Genomic DNA, 14,371 nt, shown 5'->3' on the forward strand with positions numbered 1-14,371 from the left:
GAACAGGGGAAATGGCTTTAAGTTGAAGGAGAGTAGGTTTAGATGAGGTTAGGAAGAAATTCTTACTGTGAGGTGGTGAAGAACTGATTCAGATTACCTAGAGAAGTTGTGGACTTCCCATCCCTGGAGGTGTTCAGGACCAGGCTGGATGGAGCTCTGAGCAACGTGGTCTACTAGAAGGTGTCCCTGCCCATAGCAGGGGGGTTTGAACTGGATGATCTTTAAGGTCCCTTCCAACCCAAACCATTCTGTGATTGTATGAAAATGCCAAGACATGAGTAATTGCAGAGTCAAGGGAAATTTCAGGTTTGTTCAGCTTGGAAAAATCTTGGGTGCAATCCTTGAATTTAAATTTAAGTGAAACTGTTTTGGTTTTTAGTGGAATTAGCTGTGTGCAGATCTCAGTTTGACTTAACCCAGTTAGGACATTTTTTCTGCTTCAGCTGAAGCCTTGAGCAACTTGCTCTGGTGGGAGGTGTCCCTGCCCAGGGCAGGAGGTTGGGGCTGGGTGATCTCTATGGTCCATTCCAACCCCTAAAATTCAATGATTCTATAACTAGCGCTCAGTTGGTTTGGGGTTTTTAAGTACTATTGAATACTCTGAGTTTGTGTTTCCTCATGGGAACTGTGTGTGGGTTTGGGGGTTGTGGACACAACTAAGATAGATGTGTGATAATTACCTGGTGAAGATACTCTCTGAAAATCACAACCCATTTTTGATTAACTGTTGCTTTTTGAGGTTGCTGCTTCTTATTTTTACTTTTTTTTTCTGAAGTGAATACTGCATTGGTGAAGTCCTTGTTCTCTTTCTGTTCAACAGTGGGCGACTCTACGGATAGAAAAGGGTGTCAAAAAGCCACAGCTGCAGATGCCAAAGACTCCTACTGCTAATGGTGAGAGCTTGGGGTAAAGTCAAATTGCAAAGACTAATGTTCTAAAGCAGGAGAACTGTGTCCTTTTCAAATAAAGTAGATGCAGGGATGAAAGGACTGGAAGAGAGGTGGGTGGTTACACACTAACTGGTTGTCACAGTTTAACCCCAGCAGCCACCAAGCTCCACACAGCCACTCATTCCCACACCAGCAGGATGGGGGAGAGAATCAGAAGGATAAAAGCTAGAGAACTCATGTATTTAAGATAATGATAGGGAAAGGAAAAGCCACACACACAAGCAAAGCAAAACAAGGGATTAATTCCCTGCTCCCCATGGGCAGGAGGTGTTCAGCACCTCCAGGAGAGCAGGGACACATCACATGGAATGGTTCATCCCACCTTCCTCCTTCTTCCTCACATTTTATATCCTGAGCATGATGTCCTATGGTATGGAATATCCCTTTGGTCAGGTTGGGTCACCTGTCCCAGTTGTGTCTCCTCCCAATCTCCCATGCACCTCCAACTTCCTCACCAGTATGGAAAGCAGCAAAGGCCTTGGGTCTGTGTGAGCTCTGCTCAGCAATAACAAACACATCTCCATACATCCATATTTCCCAGCCAGGTTGGCTGAAGCCTTGAGCAACCTGGTGTGGTGGGAAGTGTCCCTGCCCAGGGCAGGGGGTTGGGACTAGATGATCTATAGGCTCCATCCCAACCCCTAAAACTCTGTGATTCTCTATTATCAACCCTGTGTTCAGCACTGATCCAAAACACAGCCCCACAATAGCCACTGTGGAGAAAATTACTTCCACCCCAGCCAAACCAGCACACTGCTAAATCTAATTGTTTTGCAATGCTCCTGGCACACAGACTGTTCCTGCAGACTGGAATGCTTCTTTTACTGCCTTGTGCTGAATGGGTGAAAAATCAGGGGATGAGGAAATGAAGGGTATGAAATAACATTAAGTTTAACAACACAAAGTAGAGCTTAAGATAGAAAGTGTCTTCATTTGATGGAAATTTTCAAGTTTGGATATGAAGCTGATTTGTATCTTGCAATCTGCCTTTAGGTTGCTGCTTGCAGGGTTGCTGGCCAGTTCTCTCAGTCCCAGCATCACACTTAGATGTTCTCTGAGGAGATCTGAATGTTTATGGGACAGCATTTTTCTTTCTTTCCAAGCTCAGTGCTATCTCTGTGGTAGGACCTGCCACATGGAGTCATCTGCTGTTGACCTTTTGCTCTCTGCAGTTCATATCAGTGGTTGCCAGATTTGCCAGTTCTTACCCTCATTATCTGTAGAAAGGCAGCTAAAGAGTTGCTTCATATTTCTTCCTTTAGCCTAATTTTGAAATTAGTTCTTTGCTTCTCTCTTAACCCCTACTGTGTGCTGTGATGGGCTGTAGTAGGTCAGAGGGAAGACTTTGGAGCTGTGGGAGCCCAGGAAACAGGAGAAAGCTGAACCAGGCACTGCAGTCAGTGTTTGGTTTGCTCCTGGTTCCTGACTGCCTCAGGATTGCTGTTCATTTGCTCCTTTTGGACAGCATTTTGCAGCAGTGTCAGTGTTTTCTGGGTGTTCCCTCCTTAGGCAGCACAGCTGGAAACAGGTCAGTTAGTAGCCCAGTCAGTTGGTACCTGATTCTATGACTTAGCTCATGCAAACATGATCCAGTTGTGGGGAGTGAATTGCTGAACTGGTTGTGTGTGTTTCACCTCCAAAGGACTATTTTTATCACTCCTGTAAACACTGGTATCACACTATCTGCAGGCCAGGCATGAAATAGGCTTGGATGGTAGCAGATCCAACTGTCAGCACCTGTAATAACAAACCAAAGCAGCTCTTAAAACAGGCTAAAACTTGGTTTGTTTCATTGCTGGCTTTAAAGTGGCTGAGAAAAAGCACATCCTGTATGTCTCACCAGTGTCCTGAAAGTGTTTTTGGGGACAGGCAAGGTTATCAGTCCTTTGAGATAATGGCAGTGCCCTGTTATCTGCCCCTGTGATGCAGCAAGATATCCTTTTCCTTCCTATAGGGCTGATAGTGTCTCACCACATCATGGGGCAGTGAGAGGCCTGAGATCCCACTGTGCTGCTGCAGCTGCAAAGTAGCAGCTTTTGTCTTCCTGGTCATCTGATCATTCTCACACTTGGTTGTTTGTTCTCTAGAAAAGAAAGGTAAAGAGAGAGAGGTCCTGGCTACTACATCATTGTGTGAGCTCCTTCTAGGAAGCTACAAGTACGTATTTGCCCTGTGTGTCACTGAGGGGTGTGTAGTGTTAATATATGGCTCAGAACCTGGACCAAACTGAGTGTACTCCACTGTCTGGAGGAGTATTAGTGATAGCAAAAATGCATCAGATAGATATTTGCATTCAGGCTGTGTTCAAGTGTTCTTAAGGATGGGGATACACAATTGCAGTGGTGGCCTGAAACATATTTTTTAATGTCCTTTTTATATCTGAAATCAAAAGTTCAAACCTTTCCCCACTGTAGGTGGCTCTTTCTGCAGGATGCTGCAGTCTTAACTGTTCCTTACTTGAGAAAGTATGGGAAGCAGGGGAAGCATGAAGTTTTTGTGGCCAAACTGAGCTCTTTGTATTGCACTGGGGAGCTTTTTTGAGCATAGAAGTAACTGACTTGTGATTAAGAGTCTGAGCTTCTGTATGTGGATGAAAATACTTGAGGGCCAGGGCAGGTATAGGTCGAACAGTGCATTACAGAAGTTGTCATCCCCTGAGGGGACAGAACATGAGCAGACACAGAGGCCCAATGGCATTGCACAATATTTACCAAGGGAGGAGAAATTCTGCTGATAATGAATTACAGAGTAGCTGATTCAAAGAGGGTAAAGGTAAGTGTTTATGTGCGTGTGAATATATAAGTGTGAAGTGCTGAAAGGAAGTATGGATCACCTTTTCCGTCTTTCCTGACCATCCAGTCCTCAGTAGGAGGTGGGTTAGGTTAGGAGGGAGCATTGCAAATGCATGTGTAAGGGCATCATGTTGCCAGTCAGAGCAAAAATGGTCTTTTTCTAAGGCAATAAAACCCCTTAAAATTGTATCCCTCAATAAAACAAGAAGACAAAAAGACAAGTGAGCATGACTAAGGAGGCACCACCTGTGTCTGCAGTACCAAACCCAGAGCATGTCACATCTCTTGGCAGAAATGGCACCCAGTGCCTCTGAACTGGAGGTGAGATGAGGAATAAGCCCAAGTGAAATGTTTGCTGGTGTAGTTGGTGTGTGAGGAATTACCTGCTGCTGTCACCTGAAGGTCCCCCTGTGTTAGAGGGCAGTGTGTCTGTGCTGGACCCAGTGGTAGCTCTTGGCCAAGCAGGTACTTGGAGGCTGCATGTTTATCTCATTGCAGCTGAATAACCAACTCTCAGCTCTTGGTGTGGGTGTTGGCTGTGCTTTCAAGTTGGTGGGTTTTAAAAGAGACAAAATTGCTCTTAAGTCAGTTTGTTTATTTTCAAGGACATCCACTAAAAGAAAAGCTTATGCAAATAACGTTAGAAGTATCTACTTACTATGTCAGTTTTACCCTGTAAGTAAATGCTGCTAACATTTTGTGCCTAAGCTTTTTTTTTTTTATGAAGACATATCTACTATGTAAGGACATAGTGTCGAATCTGAGCCTGGTATAGTTAGGTGACTAGAGCTCATGAGCTTGAAAACTTGGGGCTTGTGCTGCCACACTGAGTAAAGCAGTGGCTCTGGTTTGTTTGGATTGAGAGTGATGTTTGCTGTACTCCTGCCTAGTGCTGTCTTTGGCAAACTCAGCTCTGCCCATGGCCAAGGGATTAAAGGTCGTTCTGTGTTACTTCTGATTACAAGAAGGCTAAGTACATGACCAGCATGTGTTTCAATTCTGTTCATAATACCTTCATGTGCTGCTGTGAGCTCTTGGCTCAGAGCAGCTTGTCCCAAGGCTGCAAGGAGGTGCCATGGAGGTGCCATGTGACAATGACAGTGTAGACTGATGACTAAAGACATTACAGCTGTGCAGGCTCAGCTTGCTAGCAATGTGATCAACCTGAACCCTGGGCTGATTTCAGCAATAGTCAGTTTTTCATTGGGATGCAGATTTACTACAATGTGGAAAGTTTCTAGTAGCTTGAAGGGGAGACCTTCTCACCCTCTGCAACTCCCTGACAGGAGGTTGGAGTCAGGTGGGGGTTGGTCTCTTCTCCCAGGCAACCAGCAGCAGGACAAGAGGGCACAGACTCAAGCTCTGCCAGGGGAGGGTTAGGTTGGAGATTAGGAAGAGATTTTTTACAGAGAGTGCTCAGACATTGGAATGTGCTGCCCAGGGAGGTGGTGGATTCCCCATCCCTGGAGGTTTTCAAGCTGAGACTGGATGTGGCACTTAGTGCCATGGTCTAGTGACCACGGTAGGGTTGGACTTCATGATCTTGGAGGTGTTTTCCAACCTGGTTGATTCTGTGATTCTACAAAGATGTTTGGTGCTACATCTTTTCCCTAATTTTTTTATCTCCACGTGAAAGCAGAGAGATTATGCAATCTGGCAGAGGATATGTGATAGAGTGGCAGCCTGAACTTGGACCTCTGGAGTCCAAGTCGATTGTCTCAGGGGATGATTGTTATGGTTAACTGTTACTCTAGATTTCTTCAGTCATCGGGTTTTGGAGCCAAACTTGCTTACCAGAGAGCAGCTACTTGATCTTTATATTTAGCTTGTGCAATGTGTCCTTGCCTTCTTTGAAAGCTCTCAAGAGAAACTGGTGCTTATCAGAGTATAAGGATGAAAAGGGAGGAGGAGAGGGAGTGCTTGCCATTGGTACTGCAGTGCTGAACTCTCAAGATTTCTCCCCAATGGGCACTTTATTTTTCTTAGTTTGATTTTAACTAAGATAAAATATAGTGTGGTTCTGTCTGTAGTTACAGAAAAGACTTGTGCTGTGAAGGAAGGGAGTTCTGTTTGGTTCAGAGCTGGTCCATGCACGGTGTTGCAGCCTGGGCCTTTGGCAGGTAGCAGTAGAATGCTTCTCAGCTCAGTGCTAGACAAGAGATGGGCTTGGGGAACAGGGAAACATCCATCAAGGAGAGTGAATGCCCTTAAATATACAGAGCACAGAAGGGAATGGAAAGACCAAGGTCGCATTTGGTTTCTTCTGGAAGCATAAGATGGTCTTGGATAAAGTTGCTGAGTTGAGAACATGTCAGATGCCTTCTTTCTGCATGTTCTGGAGGCAACAGAACTTGATGTATTTGCTGCTCAGTGTGTTGATGTGAGGGAAGGGGAGCTAGAATTGGCCTACTGAAGAGTATGCTGTGTTCACTATGCATCTGATTTTGCATCATAGGAGGGGCTCTGACAGTAACTTGGTCTCCTTGAGTCACACAGAGTGAGAAGTGATTTGGAGGATGGCTGTTACTTCCCATTTCCTTATGTGGTTCCCCTTTCCTTCTCAAGGTATCATTCAGAGAGACGAAACGCCCATGGAGAAGGAAATTGCACGTCTGCGTCGAGCCGACTTCGAGTTCTCTGACATCTTCTACTTCTGCAGAAAAGGCTTCGAGGCCATTGTGGAAGATGAAGTCACCCAAAGGTTTTCTTCAGAGGAGCTGCTCTCCTGGAATCTGCTCACAAGGACTAATGTCAACTTCCATTACATCAGCCTGAGGCTGACTGTGGTGTGGGTTATCGGGGTCATAGTGCGGTACTGCCTACTGCTACCCTTACGGTGAGCTCCTGGGGGCTGAGGGATTTTGGCAGGCTGGGAACCTGTAAATTTGTGTTTTCTTGCTCAATATCATCTCAGCTTTTTTTAAAAACGCAAAAGCAGCATTGGCAGATACAGGAGATTAACCTTCTTAGAGGCTCCTTTGAATGGTTTAAGCTGTTCAGAAGACTTTTATCTTGTCATTCACTGTGGAGAGTAGATTAGGGCTAAAGTGCTCATCTTTTCCATTAATGCTTTCCCAAAGTTGTGTGTTGGCAGTGTGTAAGGTGGGTGAGCTGTAAAGCTCCCTGACACTATGCGTGAGAGTATCTGAATCTGCTGCCTTTGCTAGACCATGATCTTGAGCAACAGGTCAGGGAATTGTTGAGTTGGAGAACTGGATATCATAGAATCAGAATCCCAGAATTTTAGGGGTTGGAATGGAGCTTAGAGACCATCCAGCCCCAACCCCTGCCCTGGGCAGGGATACCTCCCACCAGAGCAGGTTGCTCAAGGCTCAGCCAACCTAGCTGTGAACACAGCCAGGGCTGTGGGGCAGGGTTGGGGCAGCCACAGCCTCCCTGGGCAACCTGGAACAGTGTCTCACCACCCTCACAGGGAAAACTTCTGCCTAAGATCTAACCTAAATTTTCCCATCCTTCAGTTTGTGCCCATTGCCCCTTGTCCTATCCCTGCAGCTCCTAACACCAAGTCCTTCTGCAGCTTCCTTGGAGCCCCTTCAGATACTGAAAAACCATAATGAAGACTAGTACCTATATCAAATGTCTGAGAAATAATTGAATTTTTGCAATCTCTTCCCATTTTCAAGGGGAAAAGTATTACTACAGTGAGCAGAACTGCTAATGTTGACTGGATGTCTCTTTTGTCTGTAGCTTTACCCTCGCTGCTATTGGGATTGTGTCAATGATTGTGGGAGCAACAGTGGTAGGACAGCTGCCAAACAGCAGGTGGGTACTGTGCATGAGGGATCAACTTGCCAAGTTGTACCAGTGCAAACAGCTGAGGGTTAGGATTGGGCAGATTTACAAACAACAGACTACTGACATTCCCACCCACAAACTTGTGGCCTTGCTATTAGTGGCATCTTCAACTTGGGCTGAGGTTGCCTTTGTGCCAGGCTTGGCACTGAGGCAGATGATTTCTGATGGCTCCTCCTGCTGTCATGAGAGACTGTCATGAGAGCATTCTAGGGGTGATAGTGGTGTTTGGATGAAAAACATCCAGTGAGGAGACAACAGCCTTGCATATGTAAGTGACACCAAGGGTGTGACGCGTCTTAGCTGAGTGTTAAAGCTGGGAATGACCCTCTGTGCTCCAGAACACCGGCAAAATTTCAGCCCTGAGTTGTGTTGATTAGTCTGGAGAATATTGCATGTGTGTCTAGCTGCTTTCCAGGATGCTCAAGGTGTCTGTGATTTCTTTCAGGGTGAAAAACTACCTGAGTGAAGTGGTTCACCTCACATGCTCTCGCATCCTTGTCAGAGCTCTGTCTGGTACTATCTATTACCACAACAAGTGAGTGAGCTGATGCTACAGCAAAAATACGTCTATACTTCTGAGTGTATGACTATCCCATTTGAAATGGGAATAACTCTTTCCTGACCTGCAAGTGAATGTCACAGTAGATGCTGCCTCACCTGACAGCATCATGGAACTGTTGTGTGTGTGATGTGGTGCTTAATAGTCTAACCAAAAATATGTAATTGCAGGGAAAACAGACCTCAGAAAGGAGGAATTTGTGTTGCCAACCACACATCACCAATAGACGCAATCATTCTCACAAATGATGGATGCTATGCCATGGTAAGAGGAGATCAATTATGGCCACAGAAGAGGGAGAGGGACCAGGAAAGGGAAAGACTGTGGGATATTGGTTGTGAACTGACATCATCTCTCTGGCAACCAGTGACAGGACCCAAAGGAACGGTCTGAGGTTGTGTCAGGGAGGGTTAGGCTGGAGATTAGCAAATGGTTCTTCCGCCAGAGGTGTTTGGGCACTGAACAGCTCCCAGGGCAGTGGGCACACCCCCAAGGCTGACAGAGCTCAAGGGGTGTTTGAACAACACTCTCAGGCACTGGGTGTGATTCCTGGGGAAGTCCTGTGCAGGGCCAGGAGCTGGACTAGTTGATCCTCAAGGGTCCCTTCCAACTCTGATTCTGTGACTTGGTGCTTAACTTTCACAGTGGAGCTGTTTACTTGAGCACTAGTCGGTGGGGCAAAGTGTAAATTGTGCTGAAGTTGACTCCAAGCTCTGTGTTGGCAAAGCTGTCCTGGCAGTGTGAATGCCAAACTCTTCACCTACAGAAGTTCTTGAGATGTGCCTCCATGCACACATCCAGGTCCTTTGAAGTGAACGGTCTTGTGGTCACTGCTCAATGCTGGTTTGCAGCCTCCAGTGTGTTTGGGTTTCTCTGGGAGGGATGGAGAAGAGGAAGTTGTGCTTTTCCCAGTGTCTCAGCTGTTGCTGTGCCTTGCTGGGTTTGCAGGTTGGGCAGGTTCACGGTGGGCTGATGGGAGTCATTCAGCGAGCCACGGTCAAGGCTTGTCCTCACGTCTGGTTCGAGCGCTCCGAGATCAAGGATCGCCATCTAGTGACCAAGAGGTGAGCCATGAGCTGCTCCCTGCCCGTGCCCGGGGCTCTCCTCCTCGGAGAAACCGGGGAAGCTGACGGGGTTGTGTCATTGTTTAACCCCAGGCAGCAGCCAAGAACCACACTCTCACTCCCTCCTCCCCCTTTCCCCCCTCCTAGTGCAATGGGGAGGAGAAACAGAGGTGAAATCTATAGGTAGAGATAAGAGCAGTTCAATAATTGAGAATAAAATGAGATAAAACCATAGAATTTTAGGGGTTGGAATGGAGCTTAGAGCTCACCCAGCCCCAACCCCTGCCCTGGGCAGGGACACCTCCCACCAGAGCAGGTTGCTCAAGGCTCAGCCAACCTGGCTGTGAACACTGCCAGGCTTGGGGCAGCCACAGCCTCCCTGGGCAACCTGGGCCAGTGTCTCACCACCCTCACAGGGAAAACTTCAGCCTAAGATCTAACCTCAATTTCCCCTCTTTCAACTTGAACCCATTGCCCCTTGTCCTTGGTGTAAGACAAACGCAGCCTAGCAGAGACCAAAACATCAGTGTCATCAACATGATTTCCACTCTCAATCCAAACACTGCACTGGACTGAGAACATATTGCTGTAGGCTGGAATGATGCAGAGTGTTGTAAAGGGGTAGATATAGGTAGGAGTGGAAATAATCAGGGCAGCAGTTTTTGGAGTGACTTGCAGGGTTAGTGAACAGCAAACTGGATCACTCAGTGACCTGACTAAACTTACTTGTGTGGGCTTTGCTGCAGTAGACTGGGCAAAATGTCAGGTTCACATGTCACCAGGGAAGGCTTGAAAGGTTTATACAGGGTGAAAATGCTTCAGACCAAAGGTTCTGGTAAGGTCTGGATTGCAGACTGTCACAAAACATCTCAGCTGGGTAACCATCAGCATCATAAGTAATGTCTGATGAATTCAAATATGCATTTTGAAAGGATGTGGGGATACTTAAATTCTGGGGCTTTCTGTTGAAGAGAAATACTGATGATAAAATCGACAATATTATCTGTAAAATGATGCAGACTTCCTCAATTTCATTTGAAATGGTGAGCCACTAGAAATAAAAAGCTTTGCTTGTTTGGGTGAGGGGCAATGTGAATAGTTACAAGAATGAGCTGCTTACAGAAGTGGTTTTGGACAGAATGTCACCCAAGATATATCTCTGAACAGTATGGAACAGTGCTAGGAATTCATCCTTATTTTTAAAGAACTTTTAGGGGAATTTGGACAGGTTAACTTTTTCCCACCTTACTGGCTTCAGGACAGTTTTGCCAAGTCATCCAAGTGTTACTCAGGTAGTGTGAGCTGTAGGCATTGAAGAGCCTCTTAAGACATCTGAAGTTTTTCTAGTGTAGACAATTTCCTGATGGTTATGTTGATCAGAGTTAGTTGGACTAAGTTAATGGCTTATATTTGTTGTCTTCCCTGACAGTCATCAATAAAGCATCACAGAGGGAAGAAAAGAGGATGTTGCTTCAATGAAATGCACTTGGGGCATAAGGGATGGAGTGCACAAAGCTTCAGTTCTTAGGGAAACAGGAAATCAAGTACACATTAGTGTCTAGTAAAAGGCTTTGGTATCAAACAAATACGTGATATGTAAAGATACTTTTAATGCACCTGCCTGGGCAAAGAAGGGTAGAAAGGAAATGGTTTTAAAGCTTTTCTTCTGCTTTCACAGGCTCAGGGAACATGTGGCAGATAAGAGCAAACTGCCTATCTTGATCTTTCCAGAAGGTAAGAAGCTGAACTACTTCTTATCTCCATTCAGTGTAGGTCATAGAATTATAGGATTTTAGGAGTTAGAATGGGCCTTAGAAATCATCTAGTCCCAGCCCCCTGCCCTGGGCAGGGACACTTCCCCACTAGATCAGAGATATGCTCAACTTAGTCAGTGAGCAGCAAATGCTCTCACTCTTTTTGGGTAAGACATGTACATTCATGGGGTGTTGCTACTCAGATGTGGTTGGCTGTGTGAAGTAATGACTTTATCTTCTGGACAGGCACCTGCATAAACAACACATCTGTGATGATGTTCAAGAAGGGGAGCTTTGAGATAGGAGGGACAATCTATCCTGTTGCAATCAAGGTAAGTGGCTGCTGAATTCCAAGGGTTGGGAGCTGGGTTTATTAGGGTGGCAGGAAGGTGTCTCAGCACAGCTACGACTGAAAGGACTGGAGTTCTGGAAATTGGCTGCTCTCTGCCCTAGAATTAGAGAATTTTAGGGGTTGGAATGGACCTTAGAGTTCATCCAGCCTCAACCCCCTGCCCTGGGCAGGGACACCTCCCACCAGAGCAGATTTCTCAAGGCTTCATCCAACCTGGCTTTGAGCTCTGCCAGGATTGGGGCAGCTGCTACTTCCCTGGGCAAGGGAAGGAGTCCCTGTCTGACTTCTGGCGTATGAGTGGCTGAAATGAAAGTGAAGTTCTTTGGCCTATGGAGCCTGACTAGTAAGCCTTGATTGGGACAGCTCTTTCCTCCAGAAAGCTGGAAAGAAGGGAGATGCAGCAAGAAGCCCTTCCTAGTGCTGAAGGGAAGAGCAGCATGTTGCTCCCAGCACTTAACTCTATTGCCTGTCCTGGCAAATGACATCTGCTGCTGGTTCTGCCATGTACTCACAGATCTGAGAGTGTGATGCTCTGAGGGGAAAGGGTGTTATAATTTGCTTTTTCTGACCCTTTGCAGTATGATCCTCAGTTTGGAGATGCCTTCTGGAACAGCAGCAAATACAACATCGTGAGCTATCTGCTGCGCATCATGACCAGCTGGGCTATCGTCTGCAACGTTTGGTACATGCCTCCAATGGTTAGGAAGGTAATCTAGCTGACTGATCACTAGTTAAGAGCTTGCCTGTATCTGCAAGTGCCTTTTCACTTTTTTTCCCAAAACGTCTACCCACTCCATGTCTCCAAATCAGTTTTATACTGGATTTTGTCACCATTGACCAATGCACAATTTGACTTAGCTTTTCCTAGCTTGGTACCATTAGCTGTGCAGCCAATATACAAAGGACAGCAGTAAATACAGTGCTGTTCACAGTAGTGGTAGTGTTAATTTTCTCATGATCTCAAAACTTGAGGGGAAAAAATGACCTAAAATATTATCCCATGGGAACATCAGGTTGTGATGTTGGCATGTTAAGGGATGGATTGTTTGACAGTGACCTACTTTGATGAGGAGGCAGAGGAAAAATGTTATGAAAGTCTGTCTCTATTCATTTCTCTTTGCTTTGATTATGTTGAATTTATGGCCCTTGAAGGAAGGTGAAGATGCTGTTCAGTTTGCCAACAGAGTGAGATCAGCCATTGCTCGCCAAGGAGGACTGACTGAACTTCCCTGGTGAGTGATCAGAGAATCATAGAACTGCAGGGGTTGGAATGGAGCTGAGAGCTCACCCAGCCCCAACCCCTGCCCTGGGCAGGGACACCTCCCAGCAGAGCAGGTTGCTCAAGGCCCATCCAACCTGGCTGTGAACACTGCCAGGGTTGGGGCAGCCACAGCCTCCCTGGGCACCCTGGGACAGGGTCGAAAACTTCTACCTAAGATCTCACCTAAATTTCCCTCTTTCAATTTGTGCCCGTTGCCCCTTGTCCTGTCCCTGCAGCTCCTAACATAGATCCCTCTGCAGCTTCCCTGGAGCCCCTTCAGCTCCTGGAAGGTGCTCTGAGGTCTCCGCATAACCTTCTCTTCTCCATAAAATGCATAGTTTGCTAACAATAATGGTAACAATCATGATAGATTAATTTCCCCTCTTGCTCTGTTCCAGGGATGGAGGTCTGAAACGAGCCAAAGTCAAAGATACCTTCAAAGAAGAGCAGCAGAAAAACTACAGCAAGATGCTAGTGAGAAATGGATCCATAGGAAGCCTTTCTGCAGGAGCGGAGTCAGACTGAATGGTGGTTCTTGAAAACAAACTTTGCACACCCAGCCTTAGCAGGAAGGATGTTTTTTAATTAAAACAAAAAAAAAAAGGCAAAAAAATGGAGCAACAAACCAACAAAATCCTTCGTCGTGTGTGTGCATAGTCCCTGTGTGGCTGGTGCAGAGGCTGCCCAGGGCAGTGTCTGTGTCCCTCCCTGCTCACCCTTCTCCCTCTCCTGCCCCTGCCCATATTCATGTGATGATGCCCTGCACCTCCTGGGATTCCCACACTGAATGTGTGCAGAGTTCAAAGCCAAAAGGAGAAAAGCACCTCAGTGTTTCTGAGTTGGTAAGGATGAAGGGGAGTGCACTGAACACACTGGCAGGACACTGTTTGGGAAGGTACCTTTGGTCCACAGTCCTTTGAAGGTTTAAACATAACAAAATTGTCTTCTTTTTTTTTTGTTGTTGGTTTTTCTTCCCCCTGTTGCTCACAGACTTTTGTTGTAGATGACTTAAATAACATGTTTTAGGATGTCAGGACTGTATTTTGCTTAGCTTGCACCTGGATGTGCAAGGAGAGGATGGAAGACCCTAAAGGATGGGAAAAAGCCCTGCCCAAAGCACAGTTCATGGACCATGAAGAATTTGGAGGCCTTATAACATGGGGTTGCCTTTATTGAGAACTGCTACCTGTAGGAAGAGAAGAGGCAAGTCCTCACTCTCCCTGTTCACTGCTGTTGTTGAAATGGTTTTCTTGAGCTCTGGAGCTGTGAAGGTAAGGTCCAGGAAGCAGCTGGATAATATAGGCTAGGACAGAGGAATGTTTATGAAGTGGTTTTTCAAGAGTCCTCTGAAAAATTTGCTGCTAATCACTCAAAGTTCTCAAGAGAGCCACTCCAGAGATAAATCATGTGTCTTCTAGCAATAGCTGTCACAACTAGAAACAGAGTCCAGGAGTCACCTGGGAGAGGAGACATGGCATGTCCAAATCTGCAAGATAGTGCTGTTTGAATGTAATGAGAAATAAATTCTATATTTCTAATGGGTCTTGTGTGGCATTTCTACTCTTCCCTAAATGTATGGAATCAAGACAGCTAATCTTCCTGAGTGCTTAACATCAGAATCATGAAAACTTCAGTCACTGAGGCACGAAGGGCCAATTGGAGTTGAGCTCTTACCTCATTTTTAACCTGTTTTTTCTTCCCTTTTTTCCCTCTAAGGAACATATGGCTTGGTGTTGATCTTTTCTGCTCATCATGCAGACTGAACTTGAAATTACAAAATGAAGTCATATCAGGGAGACTCAACTAATGAATCTAAAATTAAC

The 14,371-nt window shown here is 45.9% G+C and overlaps 1 protein-coding gene across 1 annotated transcript; it reads left to right on the forward strand.

Moving 5' to 3' along the window:
• The first annotated feature begins 826 nt into the window (after positions 1–826).
• On the forward strand, positions 827–13,140 carry AGPAT9 (1-acylglycerol-3-phosphate O-acyltransferase 9). The gene is made up of 11 exons (XM_009074724.1): positions 827–893; positions 6,308–6,578; positions 7,451–7,525; positions 8,004–8,093; positions 8,288–8,381; positions 9,066–9,181; positions 10,860–10,915; positions 11,182–11,267; positions 11,866–11,994; positions 12,440–12,519; positions 12,947–13,140. Exons 1-11 carry the CDS (start codon positions 869–871, stop codon positions 13,071–13,073), a joined length of 1,149 nt encoding a protein of 382 aa, XP_009072972.1. The 5' UTR covers positions 827–868; the 3' UTR covers positions 13,074–13,140.
• The last annotated feature ends 1,231 nt before the right edge of the window (positions 13,141–14,371 follow it).

This window comes from Acanthisitta chloris, unplaced genomic scaffold (genome assembly GCF_000695815.1).
Source record: "Acanthisitta chloris isolate BGI_N310 unplaced genomic scaffold, ASM69581v1 scaffold2975, whole genome shotgun sequence".
NCBI lineage: Eukaryota > Metazoa > Chordata > Aves > Passeriformes > Acanthisittidae > Acanthisitta > Acanthisitta chloris.